The sequence below is a fragment of the Serinus canaria genome, chromosome Z (genome assembly GCF_022539315.1).
Source record: "Serinus canaria isolate serCan28SL12 chromosome Z, serCan2020, whole genome shotgun sequence".
NCBI lineage: Eukaryota > Metazoa > Chordata > Aves > Passeriformes > Fringillidae > Serinus > Serinus canaria.
In genome coordinates this window covers 52,070,279-52,092,635 of record NC_066343.1, presented here as the reverse complement: position 1 = coordinate 52,092,635, position 22,357 = coordinate 52,070,279, and the positions used below count along the sequence as shown (strand labels likewise).

The 22,357-nt window shown below is 42.9% G+C and overlaps 1 protein-coding gene across 4 annotated transcripts in view; it reads right to left on the bottom strand.

The window, feature by feature from the left end:
- Positions 1-21,938, bottom strand: part of IQGAP2 (IQ motif containing GTPase activating protein 2) — a 123,698-nt gene extending 101,760 nt beyond the window's left edge. For 3 of the 4 annotated variants that reach the window (XM_050986618.1, XM_050986620.1, XM_050986621.1), the window contains exons 1-2: positions 21,848-21,938; positions 390-489 (exon numbers count right to left, since the gene is read on the bottom strand). In XM_050986618.1, the coding sequence (XP_050842575.1) occupies positions 390-489; positions 21,848-21,893 (146 nt within the window). In that variant the 5' untranslated portion in view covers positions 21,894-21,938. Of the gene's footprint in view, positions 1-389; positions 490-21,633; positions 21,655-21,847 lie in introns of those variants that run through there. The other variant, XM_050986619.1, reaches the window with a different exon arrangement.
- Between the last annotated feature and the right edge of the window lie 419 nt (positions 21,939-22,357).

The window sequence follows — 22,357 nt, the reverse complement described above, 5'->3', positions numbered from 1 at the left end:
GTGACCTGAGTCACTCCACAAGAAGTAGCACCAAGAAGGGAACACAGCCACAGAGCCAGGAGAAAAACACTTTCCCCAGTTAGTCACATAAGTCTGACTCAGCTTCTCACAAAACTACAGCCTTGTGTTTTAGCACCCAGCCCCAACTTTCAGTGAAAATGGACACCAAGCCAGTTTCAGGATGCTGTCTTGATTATTTCTAAATCTTTCTTTGAATCAGACTTTTCATACTGGCCATTAGTTTCTCATACTGAGTGCAATGATACTTCAATATTTAGTTAATCCAAGTAATTCAAGACGTTAAATCAAAAATTGTGGTCCTCAAGAACACAACAGGCCTGAACATCCACATTTAAAGGCCAGAAATAAGTGTGCTTTCATTTACTCACCTTTTTGCTTCTTCTAAGTGGCACAGATACTCATAAGCAATATTCTGACGCCTCCTCTCATCCATTTCCTCTGCAGAAAGCCTTTCATCATCCACAATAGCTGCAAACAGAAACCCATATCAAGTTATACACGAGTCTGTGTGATTTTTAGAGTAATTTTACTTAGAACCTGGGTGAATTGCTGAAGAAGGGAAATAAAAATAGCTATAGCTTCTCTTTAAAAGAGGCCTTTTATAGTATGGTGCACAAAGATGTCTAGGTCACCAGGAGTTTTTTGTTCTTTCTACAAAGAATTCCTTAAGTTTCACTTCTTCAAGACCAAGCATGTATTGCTCTGAGGCCATTGCCTGGTTTGGGAGCAGGATGGAGCACTCTTGGTGGGGCTGATGGAGCACTCAAACACGGGGGGCTGAGGCTGGGACCCAGCGGAGTTTCAGCTTACACATCCTCAGAAGAGTTTGAGGACTCCTATGAGGAGCCCCAAGGCAAAAGCAGGTGGAGCAGCCCCATGCTAAGCAGATCCTCAACACTAGAGACAAAGACAACACACTGTAAAGGTATCTCAAGGACAACATGGGAATTGGCTGCTGCTTCAGGAACCTGTGAGACTGCAACATGCTGAGCTGCCTCCCACTGATGGAGGTGATGGTGGTTGTAATCAAATGAACCATCTGTGGTTTCTCCTACTTACTGCTGCAACCTCATCACCTCCCATGAAAACACTCTCACAGCCTATTAAGGATGTCTGTGTACATCTCCAGCTGCAAATAACCCAAATTATTTACATCTACCACCCAGTGACTGGTCTTTCTCTATTTGTAGATTACAGAGGGGGCCTCTCTGAGCAGCTCTCCAATTCTTCCAAATGTTTCTAGCAGAGAGTCTGAAGGAGTATACTGTTGTGCTGACTTCTGGGTGAATTTCAGCCACAGCAGTGAGGCTTTTCTAAACAGTCTTCTGCATATACCAGTTACCAAAAGGACACCCTATTTGTACTAAGCTGAGTGTTGGACTAGATCATCTGGGAGATATCTTCCAACCTTGGTCATTGTGTGAAAAACGTGGTCCTACATTCTTTCATGTTTTCAGGCACATGCTCACACCACCTCTCAGGCCATAGCTGGCAAACCAGTGGACCAGAACAAGGGGCATCTCCTGCTAAAGAGACCTGTTTGGGGGGAACTGGCTCCCTGATCTGAGACGCTGCATACTTGCAGGCACCGTGCGCAGGCACAAGGGAGGGGACGGAAATGCAGGGCTGGACTAGCTGCTTTCTGTGGCATCCCACGAGCAGGTTAGCTGAGAACATCATGACACATCCTCCTTAGAAAACCACAGCCCCTGCTTCTCCTGAAAGCACTGTGATGTGCTTTGTTAGGTCCATTCCCACACAGACTCGTGCATGCCACGAGCAAGTTCTCAGCTTTTCCCTGAGAATTGCTTCAAGTAGGGGATAAACACTTTCAGGTAATGGATACAGGCAACTCAAGTAAAAAGCACTTAAAAACAGCAGGACTCAGGTTTTGGAAGTACTTGCATACCTTGAAACCTGTACCTCAAAAAAAAAAAAAAAAAAAAACAAGAGCCAGAGAAATTATCTCACATGCATTTACTGAGGATACAAAAGAAATTACACTATGCCCCCGCATTTTTGACTGATGCTACCATACATTTGTTAAGGTCTTGTATAGCTGCTTCAAGCTTTGTAGCTTAAGTTTTAATGACCACATGGGAGTTGATATCTCTCATCTTCCTTTGATTTTAAGATTGCTCTTTCTAATTACCCAGATGTTTTATACACCAATCAAACAAATACATATCTTGCTCAGAGTTTCTTTTAAGTCTGGTAGCTCCAACAAGCATGACTCACTCTAAAATGAGCTCTCAGGTACTGTAATCAGGATATCACTTACCATGACCCAAAATATTAGTTTGGAGGCAAGCATGGGATGCAGACAGTAAAGCACTGCACCTGGCAAACTGGCCAGGGAGGCTGCTCTAATACTGCTCTTGTCCTCACCACCATCAGCACAACTAGACAAGCTGCTCTGACTCCATGACATAGTTCCTCTGCTGCAGAGACCTCCTGACTTCCCAGAGCAAGGGAAAAACACTGATGAGCCACCACACTGAAGCATAGTATATCATTTTATTGCTTGCAACACTGAGATCAAGGGCCCCTTTTCAAAAGCTCTCCCAGCTATGAGTGCTCACAAGTGGAGACAAGTGCTGTCAGAAGAGCCCAGCTGATTGTCCTACTTGGCTATGGTCCTGTCAGCTAGGGTGGGACAGACAATCCCAGGCCAAGCCTTCATCACCCATGACAATTCCCATGCCCTGTTCCTCGCAACTTGTTAAACAATTGTTTACTCCTGCCCTCCAAAACAACTCAACACAGCCATAAGCAAATCAGAAAAAAAGGAAGCTTGTCTGAATAGAGGTGAAGGAAAACCACGTGACCCATGCGGTAAGTATCAGCCTAGAAATTAACCTGAATAACATTAATGCTTTGCAATTTAGTCCTGGATCTGCACATCCATGGGTGCCTCCCATGCCCAACAAAGGTATCCTAGATCAAGCAGTCCGGGCCAAATTCAAATCCCTCGTTAAAATTATTGGCAAAGATTGATTCAGAGTGTGGATGAAGGCACCAACAAATACTGTGGAATTGTAATAGTTGTTCTGCTTGGCAAACACTGCAACAATGAGAGGCAAGAGCAAGATTCAAAACCAAGTAGCTTGTATACTCTGGGAAGTGGAAAACCCAGCTCCTTTCTGGAGGAGGTATCAGCAGCCCACAAGCTGGAAATCAGACCTTTCTGTTAGGGCCAAAGCAGTTAAAGTTTCTGGGCACTGAAAATACAGAGCACAGGGAATGCCAACACCTACAGTGCTAATCCTGGGAGGAGTCTCTTACAACACCAGCTTCCAATGCGTCTGGCTACACACTTACCCTCCAGCATATACTGGCTTCAAAGCAACTGTGCTATCACATCAGGAGTGGCTGCAGACAACTTTAGCAACAGAAATGACAACCTGCAGGGAGCCTCAGGACTGAGCTGTAGAGGCAATTTCTTTCAAGATTTGGGTTCTTAAAGTCTAGTCTATAATAACATATTTTGGCAAGGGCTTCAATCTTTGACTAGAGTCCTGTGTACCTCTTCCTTCAAACATCCTGAGAGCATCCATCAAGCCAGACACACCAAGTTCAACACACAAACAAGTTTGGTTTGGAGACAGAAAGCTCAGTCATTCTCCTTAACAGAGCAAGTATTAGTCAGAAGGCTAGGAAGATTGATGAAAGAATAAACATATTTCTGCTCTATCAGTAACTTTTTGATAATGCTCAGCTCACAATGAAGGAGAGTGCTGCAATAAAGGGTTTTATGTGGCAGAGTAATCAGGGCTGGGCTTCACCTGAGGATCTCTACCAAGCAGAATCCTGACACAAAATCTTCCAGCTGAGAAGAGCCAAATAGCATAGAAAAAGGCACACATTCCATGAAAGTTATACAGAGGGAAAAAAGTAATCTAAACAACATCTTATGATTAAATTCATTAATTATGTGACTTAACTTCAAATTCAGAGGAATTCCCTTAAAGAGGGAATGTTAGGAGCAAATCTGGACAACCAACAAGATCTAATAAAAATGCTAGACTTAAAGCTATTTCAATTCATTTTAGATGTTGACACCCTGTTAGCCAAGAGTTAGTAGACATAAACCATGTGCTAAGACACCAAGTTCACTTATAGACATTTCTTCATGAAAAAAAACACTAAAGGAAGTGTGTGTATGAAACACATGGAACAGTGAGAAGTTCTAAAACTTAAACTGCCACACATGGGAGATTTATTCTGGTACTCAGTACAGCACACCAACTTTCTTTCAATTCTTCCCAAAATTGATTCAACAGAAATAAAGGAACATTCTACTGTCAGCTTCCTATGTATGTATATTCTACATATTTAGCATAAAAGTGCTTACCAAGGAGTTTTCCTAAATTTAAGACTTGGTCATCTTCCATCAAATGACACATTGTACTTACATACACTCTCCTCATCCGAAAATTGCCCTGTGTAGGCAGTATCTAGGACTAATTGATGTTTGAGGTCTGGTTGTGAATTGCAAAAACTTTCCGATGTGCCCTGACCCAAGATAGCCACTCCAGCTGTTGGCAAATTCTTGGAGTTATGCCAGTTGCTGACCACAGAGCTGAGAACTTAGCACAAGGCACTTCATGACCTACAGTCAACATGGAATGATTGTAGGTTCATCCCACGCAGGATGATGCAGGATTTACTAAGTCAGACTCAGCATTAGCAGACAACATGGAAACATTTCAAATTTCTGGATTTGAGCAAGTTTTCAGAAAAAGAGCTACCACATCTGAAGAGGCAATATTATTACTGAAACTAGCAATCAGCCCAGGTGCACAAGGGCCACTGGAGCCATGACCTTACTAACAGAATCCAGAAAGATAATTAAAACTTCAGGTTCACAGAGATGCGGTCACTTCACACAGGAATTTTATATACAAGTACTGTCTCTCTAAACATCATCCAGTGCAGAGTTCATCCTTATATTACATCCATGACAAGGATTTTGGAGGTCCCAAGACCACAGAGATAATTTACATTGGTACTAAGTTTATTGGAAAACTAATTACTGTTCCAGTGCCTCACCACCCTTAGAGAATTTCTTCCTAATGTCTAATCTAAATCTATCCTCTTTCAGTCTGAAGCTGCTCCCACTTGTCCTATCATTACATACCATTATATAAACTGCCTCTCCATCTTTCTTGTAAGCCACAATAAGATAACCCATAACCTTAGAACAACTCCGAACAACCCAAATTTTCTCAGTCTATCCTCACAGGACAGATGTTTTAGCCTTCTGATCATTTTTGTAGCCTCCTCTTCTGGACCCGTTTTCCTGATCAGCATCCTTCTCATGCTTGGGCCCCCAGAGCTGGATGCAGCCCTCCACATGGGCTGCTATGCTGCTGGAGTGGAGTGGCTGTAATCATCTCCATTGACCTGCTGGTCACAGTAGTTTAGGATTGAATTTACATTAACTAAGAGATGTTTCACAGTTCTAACTTGCAACAGTTTGCAAATTAGTCCGTGGATTGTACTTTTAAAGGTTGCAAAACTTAAAATAATGTGTAACAAAAAAGCACGTAAGGAAAAGTAATATTTGGTACAATTTTGAAATACAAATTTATGGAACACTTCTTGAGGCATAATCCTTAAGTAATTCAGGTATAACCATTTACCAAACAGGTTTTGTTATCTTGGAAAAACTGAAGCTGGAAAAAAAAACCTGCAAAACTTACAACAGCACTTAAGGCTTCCTGGTCATTCATTTTCTCTCACACATATGACTATCTGCAACAGTTCAAGAACAGCACGTGGCTGCTCCTAGCAGGCAGACCCTTTAATAAGGCATTTGCCACAGACATATCAAAGGACTTCTTACACTGAAGGCAAAGAAAGGAACAGAGGCTTTTATTTCCCAGGGTCAATCCCCCTCAATTTCCTGCCACCAGAGACTTTTTCCCATGGAAGGCAAGACGTGAGCAATAAGGAGGAGGGCTCTTTTGGCACCACAACGGGGAAGCTCAATGAACAAGACATAACAGACTATGGAGAGAACAAAATCCTCTTACAGTGACAGAATAGAATTTGTAAAATCGGGGCTGGGGAGATGGGAGTGAAGAAAAGATACAGGAGTACAGACTATAAAATGCTGGGATAAAAGTTTTTCACAAAAGTGTTTGAATTAAACATTAGCTAAAGCCCATTTTGCAGTCTCAGCTGTCTGAGCCACACAGCAAGCAAGGCAAGGCAGCGTTTCAGTCCACTGGCAAGAAGTTCTGCAGATTCTGTATATGCCCACCTTACATCTTCCTGCCGTCTCCCCCCGTCAAAAGTACTCAACAGAGCCATTCTATAACAAAAACAAAAGCCAGGGAGCCTTTCTTGCACAAAAACTTCTGACTGACAGTTTGCAGGCCATAGCCAGTCCCAGTGATAGCTGAGCCCAGTACAACAGGCTCTAGGCAGCATCCCATTTATGCCTCCCTGTAGTGTGAGGACCTTAGGCATTGTCATCACAATTCAGTGCTGTAGCTTCCAGAAGAAGCTAGTTGCATTTTAGATGGTCACAGTGATTAAAAACCTTATGTAATGAGAGAATACCTAGTTTGAAAGAGGCCAATAAATTAATCTTTTGTGCCTTTTTTATTCCTAGTAAAATTCATATTCTCAGGTACTTAGCACCCCATGAGTACCTGCCTTGGGCAGTTCAACTCTATGGTTGGTCCTAGTTTGGCAGTTCATGTGCTGTACCACCCATGCACAGTACATGGAGCAGGTTGAGCTGGCAATGCTCTGAGGCAGACTCACTGCTCCCCGAGCTGTCCTCATTGCAACAGGACAGGAGCTCAGATCACCCCAGGAAGCTGGGGAAGATTCATGTACAGATATCAGAAAAACAATTCTCAAAGCAACAAGCAGATGGAGTTTCCCCCCAAGCTTCCACTCCCATATCAGCTTGCAGGTATCCAATGTAATGATTTATTAAATATGCAGAAGAAAGTGCCTCAACTATAACAATGTGAACAGAGATAATTTAATAGGCTACTAAGAAAAAATGGCTTTACAGCACCGAACACCTATTACAAGTGCTCTGTTATTAAGGTATTTTGTACCTACAGGCCTATTGTTATGCTGGAAGTTGTTTATCTTTGGATGAATAATTTCAGGCTCCGATGAAAACAGCTTTCTATAGACTTCTTCATCAAAAAGTACAATTGCAAGCAACTAGCATGTGTCTCACAGCAATGAGACCAGATGGCCTGAACATTTTTCTGTGTCTCCAGTTAGGGGCGTTCAGTCCATTCCCTGAAATTCACTCAAAGGAAGGTCTCTAGACAAAGGCAGACGCTGCAAGCACTAAAAACCTACAACAGCTGTGAACTTGGAGGGCAGATTCACATGAGATAATAGACTAATACACTTAATTAAAGAGTGGGGGTCTTCAAGATGTAACTTTTCAAATGTTTCCAACATTGAACAGCTCTCTCCCTTAGAAATGGCTGTATCTCGCCTAATCTCTGACAATTTCTTTGTCAAAGCATGTAGGCTTGTATTTTCAAACAAAAATATAAATGCAGCTTCTGGCCAGCAGATAGATATTATCCACTCTCACAAATTATGTGTTACACAGGATCTCCAGGGCCACTGTTCTGGGCTACATCTAACTGCCAGAGACTGCACAAACAGGGAAAGCAAACATACATCATTAGAATGGGAGTGTTGAACACAGATACCTAGTAAATTACATCCTGATATAAAATTAAAAATGTTTGATGAACCAGTCTTTCCCCTGAGCTTTCCCAGAGAGCCTCACTCCTGTGCAATTACTTTCCCGAGTCATCCTCTTCCTCCCACTTCCTTGATAAAGATCTTATTTCAGTCATATATATCTGCTACCACAAGGCCAGCCACATCCATTTAGATACTGAGTGCTATTGCAATACATGGACCTTGGGACTATCATACAAGGGGACAGTGATGCAACAGCAACCACATTCCACGCTCCTGAACCCAAGTGTCAAAACCACTTCATTTCAGCCAGACACTGGCAAAAGTCTGTAGGGCTCCTCAGACATGCCTCAAGATACTTCAATCCCCACAAAGTTTAGAAAGTCTCATTTAACGACAGACACAAGTTGGCTCTGGCATGGAGCAAGTGACTGTGTATGCTGCCAAAAGGTTTAACATTTAATTTTCTGCTTAGGAGTATACACATCCTGTACTCTGCTTTTAAACCTCCAGCTTTCTACAGTACCATCACATGAGACTTCAGTAGAGGTAAATATTAAAAGACACTAAGTAGTTCTGACAGTACCTTACTGTATGATGATACTAGAGCATGGACATCTCTTTCCGAATACGGTGATTTAACCCTGTGTAGAAAAAAACCATTTCATTTTGTCCTTACTTCATTATAATTGTTCAGTATGTTTGGAAAAACAAGGAGATAAAGTAATGCAATTGAAGGAAGCAGCCGAAGACCCAACCATTTTAATTTAGCTTCAAGTGTTGCCATCTACGATTACAAACATGGAATGCAATGTATCAGGTTGTTGCTCAACCACTTCCACCAACTTTTAACAGCTGGTCTCACAGTCTACAGCACACTTGATGTAATTGCTTAATAAAATTGTAACTGTTTATCTTTGCCTACTTTGCTAGCCCGTCAACTCAAGGCAAAGCAGGTTTTCCCAAGACTGAGGTGCTAACAAAACACCATTAAAACTCTAGCTCATTTCTATGACCTTAAAACTTTTAGGTCAGCTTAGACAATTGACCTTAGTGCTCTTCACTCCCTTTTTTTTTTTTTTTTTTGAACACTCTTTAAACATCAAGGAAGCTTTCAGAAGCTTTCCTTCTCCAGAGATTAGTTCATAAGAAAACAAATAAAGAGTCAAGTGTTCCTTTACCACCTTTACCCATTTGCTAACTTCTTAAATAAAGAACTTGTAATTTGAATTCTTTGTATTTTAACACATTTACCGTTTGCTTTGCTCGTTCCACTGAAATTGCTTTAACCTTTTTGCTTTTCATTAGTAATATACATAAAAATCCTAAATAAAAGTGCCAAAATTTTACCATACGTATTCCATTTCCTTGCATTTTACCTACTGTGACCTCAATTCAACTTAACACAAGCAGACTGTAAACAAAATAATGAGAAAGACAGTTTAATCTTGCCAGGCTAGTAAAATGCACTATGCAACTATGAAAGACAGAAAAATGCTGGTGTCTATAATGTGCCTCAACATAAACCCTGTAATTAGATTCAGCCAGAAGACAAATGCAAGTCTTTTGCCTAAAAACGCCATCAAATTTGTTTCTAGTATTAGGCAGTTTATATTCAATTTTTCTCTGAAGAGAATTGCACATACATCACTGAGTCAGATGTATACAACACCTTCATAAAAGGACAAGTAACTTGTGATCACTAAAATACTGTGATGATGATGCCAAAAAAACAAAACCAAAGACAACTAATCCAAAAGGCATTCATCCCTATGCAAGCAGTTGGAACCAAGAGTCTCAATAAGTTAACAGGAAAGGTGACTGTGCAGGCAGCCTTCTGCAGAGCCCCAAAGGCAGCTTTCATTGTGTGTAATCACATCACGCCACTGCCTGAGGCCACAACCGCACCCATCAGCACTGGTGACAGGGCAGAAAGCCACTGCAGAAGTGGAGTGGAAGAACAGGAAAGTGGGGCTGGAGACCATCAGTAGTAGGAAGGGTAGGGCACAGACAGAACTCACTACAGTGGCAGTGGGAAATCCAAATTCAGGCTTGTCTGCCCATGGTGCGCTCACACACATGGCTGCCTGCACCTCTGTGGCACTCCTCTTAGCTGTTTGCACAGCAAAACCTCTGACCTAGCAACGTCACATCACCCTGATTGTGTTTAAGACACCTCAGCCAACACACGGGGCCAGAATAAAGCCCACGGCTTACTGTGAAAAAGAAGGGCCCTACCTGAGGAAGGTAGGCATGTTTGACTAGAGCTACTGATGCTTCACCAAAGGCAAACTACTTGAAATGAAGAGCATAACACAAATGTTTTCTGCATCTGTTGCTACTACTTGGTAGAAATTCAAAAGGCAGATAGCCATTAGACAGTAGCTAATTAAGATAATGCCCTGCAAATACTGCATGTGTTTTCTAGCTAAGTCAAGACCTTGATCAATTTCTGTTTCAGTCTTGAAAATGAAAAAAAAAACAAAAAAAAAAGAAGAAAAACCAGCAATCTGCATTACAACTTGAGGCCAGAACAGTGATTCATAAATACACTTGTAGCAAACCTCTTCTACCCAGGGACTGGCTAGGGAAGGCTACACTTGAATGCAAGAAAAGAGGAAGACAAGAACAGGGACTGGGGAAGTGAAAGAGAGGGGAAAGGGTGAACAACTCATACCCCCCGAAAGAAGCTTGGGAGGAAGGAGTTACCTAATGGATTCAATATTCAGATCATTGGACAGCTGAAACCAAAAAGCTTCCTATCACCAAACTCTCAGCACAGTAACGAACTGAAGGAAATGTGGTAATGTGTAGCTTAAAGAACAGAAAACAAGGATGACAGGCAGGAATTCTGGAATAAAAGAGAATCTGCGAAGAAAGCTGAGTCTGGGCCACTAAGTAACTCATACTGTAGAGCTTTAGGAGTCTTGATCTGAGCCATGAGACTCCAGAGGACTGAAACACCTGTCTAGGAAAAGCCATAGAGTAAGAGCACCACTTAATCACTGAGTAAATTGGAAATCACCATGAAAAAGACTGCAGCGTAGAAACCCTCAGCCTTGACATCTGGTCTTTATTCTTCTTTTGACAATTCATCATCTTCGGGTTCTTTCACAGCCAGTCTTTTGCAAGGTCCTTCTACCAAGGTCTGAATAAACCATCTGTTCACTTTTTCCACATTCTGAAAGGAGCTCCAGAAAACACCTGAAACCTTTCAGTACATTTTTCTTTCAAGACACAAATATAAGCATGTGAATGTACTATGAGGTTGAACTGCAAGAGCACATCTACCTCTGCCTGCCTGGGTTTTAATTCCTAAATAATTATTACAGTCACAATATCTTCAAAGTTTGTAATTCAAAATTCTTTGGCTAAAAGGCACAATGGTTTTTTTTTTTTTTTTTTTTTTCATTTAATCTTAGTGGGGAGAAAAAAACTTCTACATTCAGGATAATAGAGCAGAAAATTCAGTTTGCAACTACAGACCCAGACAATGAGATTGAATGATTTAAACACAAAAATGTCTTCAAATTCACAAGAACATAAAGGAATGCTGTATGTTGCATAATGCTTATATATAGATATGGTAAGCTTAGGTGATGAGCAGGACCCTTGGGCACTCAGAGGCAGAGAAAAACAGAGCCATGGCAATTCCTGTCCTCTCTCCAGCACTCCTGGCTGCCCTGGGAAGGCAGCTGAGCTGCTTGTTGAACAAGTCCCAAAACTGCTGTGCATTCAGTAGCTGTTTCTACAGCTGATATGGCCCAGAACAAGCAGGAGCCACAAAGCAAAGGGTATTTGACACAACATCAGGCTCACTAGTTATAATCTCACTCCAAAGCCTCTTGCCTTTGTTGACTGTGCTGGTCCACACAGAGGCAGAAAGGCACAGAGGATGGAGATGAACCTTCTTTGTTCCTGCTTCCTGGTGAGATGATAAATTCTTGCAGGAAGAAGGCAAACGCAGTGCGCCTGTGCAGGTGCTCAGTTCAGGGGCAGTGCCAGGCCAGCAATGACCTCAGCTATCACTTGAGGCCTGCTTGGCTGCTTTCACTATGTAATGAGCAAGTGTTTGCAAAAGTATTGGAACTGATACTGCTGGCTCCAGGGTAACCTCCTCCCCGTAGTCCCTGGTAGGTCACTTCAGGAGCACAGTGCACTGGCAGGCGTTGCTTGTGCAGGGCACTTGCCCACAGGGCTCCTGGACAGCTTTGACCCTTATTTCTCATTCACATACATAATATGAAACACCTATTTTTACCTTCATCATCAGGAGTTAGAACCATAGGTAAGAACAAAATCACAAAGTGTTTGAGCCTTGAATAACAGATCTTTGAGCAAGGTTTGAAAAGAACAGACAAGTCTTGACCTTTTAAGTCAGTACATCCAGTACATGTTTACTGAAACTCAAAGATGTTCTGAGTGACAATGACACATCTACCACTGCTTATATCACTGCAAAATCAGATACAGAGTGAGCTAGATGTTGCTCCTAACTTATCAATAAACCAAGTATTTTCATTTCCAAGACAAGTCTTTGACAGCTGCACCGAAAAGATAAATTTTTACGTAAACCATGTACTCACAAGTTTTTAAGTATTAGTATTTGTTCTATTAAATTTCCTCTAACCTGAGAGAAACTTTGTCCATAGAATCTTGAATAACTTAATTTTTCATGTTATTTGCTTATGTCTACCTTATAACCCAAAGTAATTTTGGGGTTTACAAAGCAAGTACTGACCTCAACACAGCCTCCTCGTCACCTCGAGCACATTTCCTCTGATGAGAGGAAATCACAGTGACAATACTAAATATCAATTGCATAAAAAAATCAGGAGCATATCAGAAGCATTATGTAAACACTCCAAAAACAAGTATTTTGCTTGAAACAGCAATATTAAGATCTTGAAAATAAAGGAAGCATAACTAGCATTCACTCCCTGTCATGGCAACAGCAGTACAAGCAACATACATAAACTTAAGACCAAGCTAAGTTACATGTTTGCAATTTTTGAAGTCTCTATCCAAAAAAGAAATTTGGGCCCTTGTGCCACGCATAAGGGCTGGGCACAGAATTTTATAATCTTTTGTATAGCTGCAGTTTGTTTCCTTTCTTGAAGCTCTTCACAAAGTGTGAATCACTTGATTCACAAAAATCAAGACTTTTGCTCAGCTTGTAACAGTTCATCTTCCAAGTTTTGCCCTGGTTTCCAGCTCTATGGAAGCTTCCTTAAAATGAGACATTTACTGCTGCTAGGGGGAGTGGAGCAGTGCAAAAATAAACTTCATCAGCAGTACCTTCTGCAGGTGAGTTTCTACCATCTCTATTCTCTATAGTAACTACTTTTGTATAGACCCACTGTCACAACAAGCCTTGCTCATCACAAGCATTCCTCCTCTTCCTGGCTTCCACACTAAAGGCTGTGAAGTGTGAGCACGCGTGAAATACCTTCTACCTAATTTGTAACAGTTTTCATACAAATGGTCAACTTTCAAGAAAGTCTGTACTTTATAACTTAAAGAAATTATATTAAAAAACTTGACCACATGTAAATTTCCATCTGAAATGTGCCTGAAAAGCTACTGGAGACAACTTCTAGTACCACTTTAGGAACCCAAAATTCTTAACTGCTCATTTCTTTGTCCTTTTCAGGAGTCCAAGCCTGTCAATGGGCAGTATTTGCAGCCTGCACAGAAGTAGCCTACCACTCAGCACCTTCCTGACTCAGTTTCACGAAAAATAATGCAGATGAACATTACAGAAATCCACCTCTGTTTTAATCAGAAACTTCTGCACACATTTATGAAGCTACTTAAAATGAAGTGTGGCAGCAACATAACAAAACAAACCTCCCCCCCTACCCCTCTTCCCTCACCCCCCTTCCCCCCACCAAAAAAGAGGAAATACTAAGTGCCATCGCCATGGTTCGGTGTTATAGGAAACACCAGCCCTTGTTTTGCCTGTTACTAACCACAGTACTGAGAAAGTTGATTCATTTTGTTCTAGGACAGCTCATATCTGTGTAATCTTCAGCAAAACCATGTGGTCTTACTTCTCATTTTCTGTGTGTAGATATAAGTTGGAGCAAGGGGCTGGTTTTACAAGTGATAAAAAGTTGCGTACTTTCTGGATTGTTCTAACCCATTTGTTAAACATCACTACCATAGTCAGAGGTGATATAAATTAGCAGGCAGTCACATCCAATCCTTGAAGGTCAGCTGCCTATCCACCTTCAGTAATCAGCTGCCACGCAGCTACAAATGCCCAGCCAAGCCTGGTTCTTCTCCCAGCGTCCACTAAATCACAGTGAACAAGTCTGTGCTCTGCTGTGGCCTGAAAAGCAGTATTCAAAACAACTTCTTAGCTCAGATGTAGTGAAATCATGCTTACTCTGGGCCTCATTTTAAAACAGCTGACATTTTTCCTTGATTAAAGCTTTGCCCCGGATTTCTCCAAACATAATCCCTGCTCTACCCTCCTTCTTGTTCCTTTTCAGTTACACCACAACTTACTCGTGCTGATATTTATTCTGCTACATTGTATTGAAAAGATATGAAATTTTAAAACTGTTTACCACTGAACAGAGACCATCCAGTCAATTGTAGCTTGGGTAAATCAGTCAGTCTTGAAAAAACTAAAAATCACAGAAATAAACAGCACACACCACAAGTTACATCTCATCCCCACAGTTTTGAGGTCCCACAAGTCAAGAGTAATTTTATCAACTACAAAAAAGAGACCAAAAAAGCATCTTGGATCTCACTTTGTGTAAAAAAAGCATTTATTTTTCTTGGTTGGGTAGTCTAGAACTCAGTGTCTTCAAATCTTAAAGTTTCTTAGCACTGTAGCATTGCCTGGCAAACACTGCCACACCTCTACTGACGTGGATTTGTGAAATTTTAGCACTAAAGACAAGATTACCTTAAAAATATTTCTCCAATTCATAACTCACTGGGTAACAGAGAGCTGAAAGCAGCCCCAGCTGCTTCAGGCAGACAGGGCACAAGGCTGCCAGCAGCACCACAGCAGAGGCAGCTGGGGACACCAGGGCCATTCATGTGACACTCCTTCCTGAGTGCCCCAGCCCACCCTCGAGTTCTGCTCGCAAGTTTTCCTGCCCCACTGCATGCACACCTTCCAGATCTCTATGTGCAGCAGCAGCACAACTCTAACTTGATCTGCCGTTCTTCCAGGTGCTGGTGCTCATCTCTACTCAAGCTACTCCATCGTGCCGCCAGACCTGCCTGCAGGCTCATGCTGCAAACCGGACTGGGGACCTAATCCAGCCAAAAATAATTCCATAGGAGGAGTCAAGGTCACTTCTTCCACCAGCAGTTGACTGAAAGCACACTCAAAACCACAGTTTCAGGGTGTGGTTGCAGAGCAATTTTAACACCTCTAAACTCTGTCTGCCACAATCCCACCTGACCTAGAAAGTCCCCCTGCCCTGGCCAGCAAGTAAAGCTGTGAGACCTGCAGTCACCCCCTGCACAGACCAGAGGTGACTGCAAATCCAGAAATACAAATCAGCTCTGCTAGGAGAGATTAGCTTCCTGACAGATTGGGTATTCATGCTGGCAAGAGGTGAAGTTCTCTTCTGCAGCATGACAGGGCAGCCGAAGACAAGTTCATGCTGCTGAAACCTCAGCAGCTGCAGCAGTCTGCAGCAAAGCAGGCGAGGGGATCCCAGTGTAAATAACACCAGTTAAAAACAACACCTTATCAATGATGTTGACCCTAGACACAGGATCATATTCTGAAAAAAATCTGTGTCCTTGACTAGTTCAAGGTTTTTTTGCCTTGTTTCTAATACTTCAGCCAGAGTATTAGGCACAGGCAGCCCCAGTACTCAGCTATGATTCCTCAAAACATCTTTGAAACAGCACCCTTAAAACACAAGTGAAACATTTACTGGCCCATAGTTCGACCCTACAACCCTGTGAAAAAGCAGTTGCCTTAATGAAGTACACTTCTGTACAGAGTTTGGGCATTTCCCATTCCAGCTGCCTCTGGATTAATCTGTGCTGTCCTCCCAGAAAAGGAGAGTCCAATCCTGCAACTATAATCAGTTTATGGAGTGGTTTTATAAATAAAGCACAAATGCAGGAGGTTATTTTTCATTTCAGGAGGAACAGACAGTAGAGGATTGATAGCAAGCACGACTACAAATTCCTCTCCATACTTTGAAGCCTGGTAAGAATTGCTTTAAATACCTTGCTAGATGCCACAAAAGCTTTTACTGCACTTTTACAGAAGCTGGTCAGAGTCCACAAGAGAGGACTGGCAGAGACCACATCCTTCATCACTCACTTTAGCAGAAGCCACAGACTGCTTAACCTTATACACGAAGGCCAAGATAAGCATCTGAGATGGGGACAGTAGCTTCTAACAGCTTTGGAGCCTGGCTGGCAGACAGGACAGGACCACACCTGGAGGCAGAAAGTCTTTATGGGCTGGCAGCAGTTTGCCAGCTGCTGTGAGTCAGAGCTCCTTGAACCTGATTCCTGAAGAATTTTTATCTAGACAACCTGAGCTTGGGCAATAAGTGACAACAAAGAATTGACATGATCCCTCTGGATAAGTATTTCTTGCTAGTGCATATTCATTTGAGTGAAACAGTAATTTCAGTACTGAAAACAGCCACCAGCACAGGCTGTTTATTTGCTTACACATTTCAAAAGGTATTAGAAGCTATGTGTAGAGTTTATAGGACAACCACCTGGTTTAGTACCCCATTCCCTCCCTCTCCTGCCACCTTACCAAGGCTGTGGGCCACCAGAGAACACACTGCAGGCACTGCCTGCCCCACCAGCCCCTCACCACCACGGGCCAGGGCACTCTTGTCCTGCATCACAGCAACTGGCAAAACTCAACTGGAGGGGTGCCAGGGCAACATGTTGGTCTCCAGCACAACCCCATCCTTGTGTCAGATACTCAGCAGCCCACTTCTCCTCCCAGCAGTTAAAATAAGGCAGTATATGTTCAGCAAACTTCTTCAAAGCCCAGCTGGCATCACTCTGAAGGGAGCATTGCTGTTTTCTGAAGGTGAACCTAAGTGCCAAGGTGAAGGAAGTGCTGACCCATGAATGAGCTGAGCAGGACACAGCCCTCGTACCAGCCTGTCTTATCAGGGATCAGCAAATGGGGCATGTGCAGCAGGCATCCCTCCCCAGGATGGGGGCACCAGGCCCCTGACCCCCCAGCCATGGTCCCCAGGCCAGGGTGGGCTCATCTCCTCCCCTGTCCAGTGCCTGCACTTTCATTCCACAACATGCAGTAGTTCAAGGATACCTGTTCCAGAAAAAACAACCAAACAGCCTGAACAAGTGAAGCAAACACAGCAGGTTAATCATTCCCTGCAAGGAGCAAGCACAGGAGAGCACACTTGCTTATCATCAGACTGAAATATGACCCACCAGTCCTGCCCGTCACTGACAGGCTTTTTTTTTTTTTCTGCTTTACATGTGGGGTTATTCCTAGTAAAACATAGTCAGCTTGAACCAGCAACAGTATCGAGCAAACTTTGAGCTAGAAAAATTATGTAACAATAATTTAGCTAGCCTCACCTGACAGAAGAGGCGAGCTAAAAATCTGCACGCTTCCTATTCCCTGCCTCAAATATCGGACTTGATGTAGCATGCTCACATGTCCTATAAATCCTGTTTCCAGCGCAATATTAATATTTCCTGTTTCAACAGCATTGAAGTAGCTTTAAGCATGCTCTAACATAGCTCTGTCCTTTCTTTACTAGCAGACTTCAGGGGAGATGAACCTGCTTTGTACAAAAGGCACACAGAGAACCACTCCTACCAAGTGAATTATGTGCACTTGGTTAAACAAAGCAGTTAAACTTTTTGAGTTCTCATTCAGCAGTTTAATTATTAGCAACCTACAAAAAGAGTGGAAGAGATAAACAGTGTATTTGGTTGCCAAATAACACCCATCAATAAAAAGGGAGAAAAGCGTTTTCATAAGTTACAGGCACTACAAGAAAGCATACATCCAAAAGAATATATATGCATAGGACACAGCAAAACAGTTTTTTAAGTTTCAAAAAACAAAATCCCATCTGTTTTCACTTAGGAAAATCCTATGGAACTTTTACCAAAAGACATTTCCTCCTTTTTAGACTGAAAAAGAGTCATTTGTTTTGCTGCACTTACTAGACATGCAGACAAATTTATAGTGTTTTATGTTAAAAGCTTTTTGAAAAGCCACTGGTTTGCAAACTTTCACATCCTGCTGAGCAAAGAAGCTAGGTATAGTTTCACAGAGAGGCGTAGGCTGTGTTTCACTTCAGGTTTGCCCTGCCTGTCTCCACAGGCAGAGCAGCACTCCCTCTTGAAGCTTCGTGCTGCTTGTATCTTATCTCCTAACTCCTAGCGCCAAACAGTAGCAGTTCTGGGAGCCAGCACCAGAAGCACAAGCAACGCTCTTATTATTGGATACCAAAATCTGTTTTCCCCTGTTTTAACCCATCATCCATGCCCTGTGAAACCAGCTTTCTGGCCTCAGCAGCAGAGGTGACTCCTTAGACACTTATTTGTGTCCCCAACAGAAGCATCTGCTGATGTTGGAGCACCTAGCTCAGTAGACGGGGACTCAGGGCTGAATATTAATTCAGCTACCCTGAGCATGTTAACGCCTAAAATCCTTTTCAAATCCAGATATTCACTCTCTGTAGCTTCACTGTATTCCTGGAAGTGCAGTGAAGCCTTTCAGACAGTTCACAAAAACTTATACATTTGTTTCTGCACACAGATTTCAGGGAAAACTAGCTATAAAGGAGCTGAGAATGTCAGGGAATGAGCATTCTCAAAGATACACCATTACCTGATTTGGAATCTTCCCATGTTCAGTCTGTGAGGCACATCTGAGATTTATAGCTTTTTGTCTTCATAATCTTCCACAGCATCAAGCATTTTTGTTATAAAAATGGCTCATACCTCTAGTTGTAATATAAGTCCCGATTCTCTGCAGTTTTGTGAACCTCTGCTTCTGATTGTGCTGGGATTGAGAAATAAACCAGGCAACAGCTGTAGCCAGACTGGAAACCACTACATAAATTCAGTTGCAGCGTGCCTGTTAACACAGTGTCAGCTGGATAAGCTGGCTTCCTTGAAATTTGACATTCTCACTTGAATTGGTACTGGAGATAAATACCTGTCTGAAGAGCTCAGTGGAGAACCAACAGAAATCTCTTCTGCATCTCTTTTAAGCTACGGACAGCTAGCCGAGTTGGAGGCACCTTTCAACAAGTGGTCCAGGAAGTCACAAAACTTTCACCCTAATAGTACAAGGGAAGGCTCTAGGAGTTTGCTCTGAGCTCTGATTCTCCCATAAACCATGCTTATCCTTAAATAGCACCAACCCAGAAAGGGACTGTCTTCTTTGATTTCATTCATCAATTTCCTGACTTTAAATATGGAAATGATCAGCTCTAAGATTTTTTTTTCTAGATGTTTTTCGTATTACTATATCAGCAAAGCTCATAATGCACAACTTCTTCCAAGTTCAGGATATGTCTTCCCAGTGAAATGCTACTCATAATCATGCACCAGTTTATACAGTACCCAGCAGAAAGTAGTGATAGTAAAACGCTAGCATTCTTCAGAGCAATACACAAACTCTGCTGGGAACTTGAAGCCAAAGTCAAAAGTCCAAGTTAAGTTAAATGTTTAAAACAGTTCTAGGTCACTAAAGCAAGGGGTCTTAGAAATTTGATAGCCTAGCTTGGACAATTTATTAACTCCTTAGGAAATCCAGCATAGATGTCGTGTTCTCAACAAAGGGAATTGTTTGTCAGTAATCTAAAGTGAAGTTTTAGTTATGTAGGGAACCTACAACTTATGATGGGCTTTCATCGGAGCTCAGATAATGTTAGTGTTAGTTTTCTAGTTAGGGAGTCTTTTTTGGGTTTTTTTAAGGTGCTGGGTCTCTTCGCTTTTTAAAATGGCAGCCAAATGCAATGCAGATAAAACACACGTATTTCTCTAAATGCAGGCTAAAAAACCCAAACATGTGCCTCTACTTGTCACTACAGACAAGGCTGTGGCTTGTCCTTTAAAGTATGGACGTCTCCCTGGAGTTTTTTGGTGTATTTTTTTTAAATATTGCCATCAGGCTGGCATACTTCAAGAGCCTTTGCCTAGTCTCTTGAAAAGAATGTAATTTCAAAGGTTCTCGCAGCAAAAATCACACTCCAAAAAGAAGTGGATGCGGTGTGGCACAGCAGCCACAGCTTCTCAATCAGGGAAGGACAGAAGAACTACCAGATCCTGAGCATGCAGACGTTATTGGTCAGAGGGGTGGCACCATTAGAAAAGACAACTGCACTCTCACCCTCTCTTGTACCTGGGGCAGAGAGACCTGACACCAAGAGTGGCTACAATTCAGAACATGAACATCCCCATGGTAACTAGAACAAAATGCTCTCAACTACCATAGTAAAACATAAGCACCGAGAGGATAGATGACATCTTCAAAACTGTATTTAGTGTCCTTAACATGGTCATTCTTTTCCATAATAATTGAGGCCTATGATCCTTAAAATACTCTGAGCAGCTCTGGCAATAAGGTAATCCATCCTCCACGCCCAGGGGCAGGAACAAGACTCAAAGAATAAGCCCTTTGCTTTAAGTCAAAGCCTAATCTTTGCCTTTATCAGAAGCCATGACACACTGACTTCTACCTGCGCAGACCCACATATTCTGAGACCAGCCATGCCAGAGCTACACAGGAAAGCCCCTGCTGCTGGAGTCCTGATGGGCATACAACAAACATTTTCCCATCTCTGCAAGACTAATGGTATCCAAACTGAGGCTGGAGCACGATGCTGCGCACACGGACACTGCCCATCTACACGAGCAACGGCACAAGCAGCTGGGAGGACTGGTTTCCCAAGCAAAACAGTCACCTTTGCTAACGCAACGGCACGGGCACTCAGACTATGCCTGTGGTAACCAGCGAGCACACACCTTCAAAAGGATGTAATCCACCTACTGGGTAAAACGAAAAACGAAACCTACAGGCAGGTTCCACAAACTGCCCCAACAGAGGGCATCAATAGGGTGAATCAGTTGTCAAGGAGGAGAAACGCTCAGAAGAGCATGGCATTCTGCAGGCAGAAGGTCTTACTGCCAAGCTTTTTCTACTTGTCTTACGTGGAATCTAGGTGGCTCTTCGCACTGTTAAGGAGTTTTGTGTTTCTTTCTAAAGGGAGGTTTCAAAACCGGTTTTAAACAAAGCCACTACGATAAGAACTGGGTAGTTGCTCATTAGACAACAGGATGCCAGGGTTGTTGAGAACCTTGCAAATCGTTTGTGTGTTCCCATTCTGCAATGCCTGAAGTGTCAGAGGCATTTCTTGTAGGAATGGCACAGCCGTGGGCTTGCGCTGCTCTGCCCCACCAGAGCCAGGAAAAGCACAGGCTGGTGCAAGATCCCAGCAGGGCAGAGCACGGGTGAAAGAGACCAACAGCAGGAGGAGGCAAGCTTCAAGAGTTTTTCTTAAACACACGTTTGGGAAGTAAATACACCTGAAAAGAAATGCCTGTTACCTGCACGGTCTCTCCCCACATCCCAAGTACTTAAGAGTTGCAAAGGTCTAAGACAAAGTTATAAAACTAGAAAGCAAAGGTTTAATTTTATAATCTGAAATTCCGAAGTGATAATCCAAAGGTTACCAAATTACAACCTGAAACGGCAGTCATAACTCAAGTTACGAAGTTAAAACCCAAACCCATACCTGTAACACCAAGTCACAGCCCTAAAACCCGAAACTCTACCTCTAATCTGAAACTCCCGAACTGCAATGCGGAATCACTGCTATAATCCATTCACAAAGTTACAGAACAAAACGCAGCCCCGTGAAAACCTGTTCAAAACCCAGTCGGAGCCGACTGCGAGCTAACCTAAAAGGAGCCAGAGCGCTGCGCGCTGCCGCAGAGTCTGCTGGGCGGGCTTTATCTCGCCTTCAACTCGCTCTTTTAAACCGAGAAAGCCGAAAGGGAGTGTGAAATTAAAAAAAAAAAAAAAAAAAAAATAGAAAAACAAACAAAACCTCAAACAAAACAAAACCTAAAAAAACCTAAGAGGTCCCGAAACGGCCCCCAGGACCCCACTCACAGCCATAGCGGGGCCGCTGCAGGGACGCCAGCTCCTCATGGTGCATCCTGCCGCCGCCGGGAGGGACGGCGCCGGCCCCCGCCCGCCCTTCTTATGCGCGGCCCGGGCCCCGCTGATTTGCTGCGCCCGCGGCCGCGCCCGCCCCGCGCGGGGCCGGGGCCACCCGGGGCGGCTCCGCCGGGGCCGGGGCGGCGTGTGCGCGGGAGAGGGCGGCGGGCGGGGGAAAGTGCGGAAAAACAGGGAAAAAGGGGAGAAAGGAGGTGAGACACGAGGGAAATAACAAAACCAAACCAACCAAATAAAAAACCCCAAACAAACAAACAAACAAACAAACAAACAAAAAAAAAAGGGCAGAAAAGCACCAGGTCAGAAAGTAGAAAAAGAAGGCAGAACAAATCAAAACGTAACAAACCCCCCCGCCCCCAACCACAAACAAAAAGCAGCAAAAACCCGAGCCCCAAAGCAAAGGAAAAACAATCAACAAAAACCCCCCAAAACCACAAAAAACCC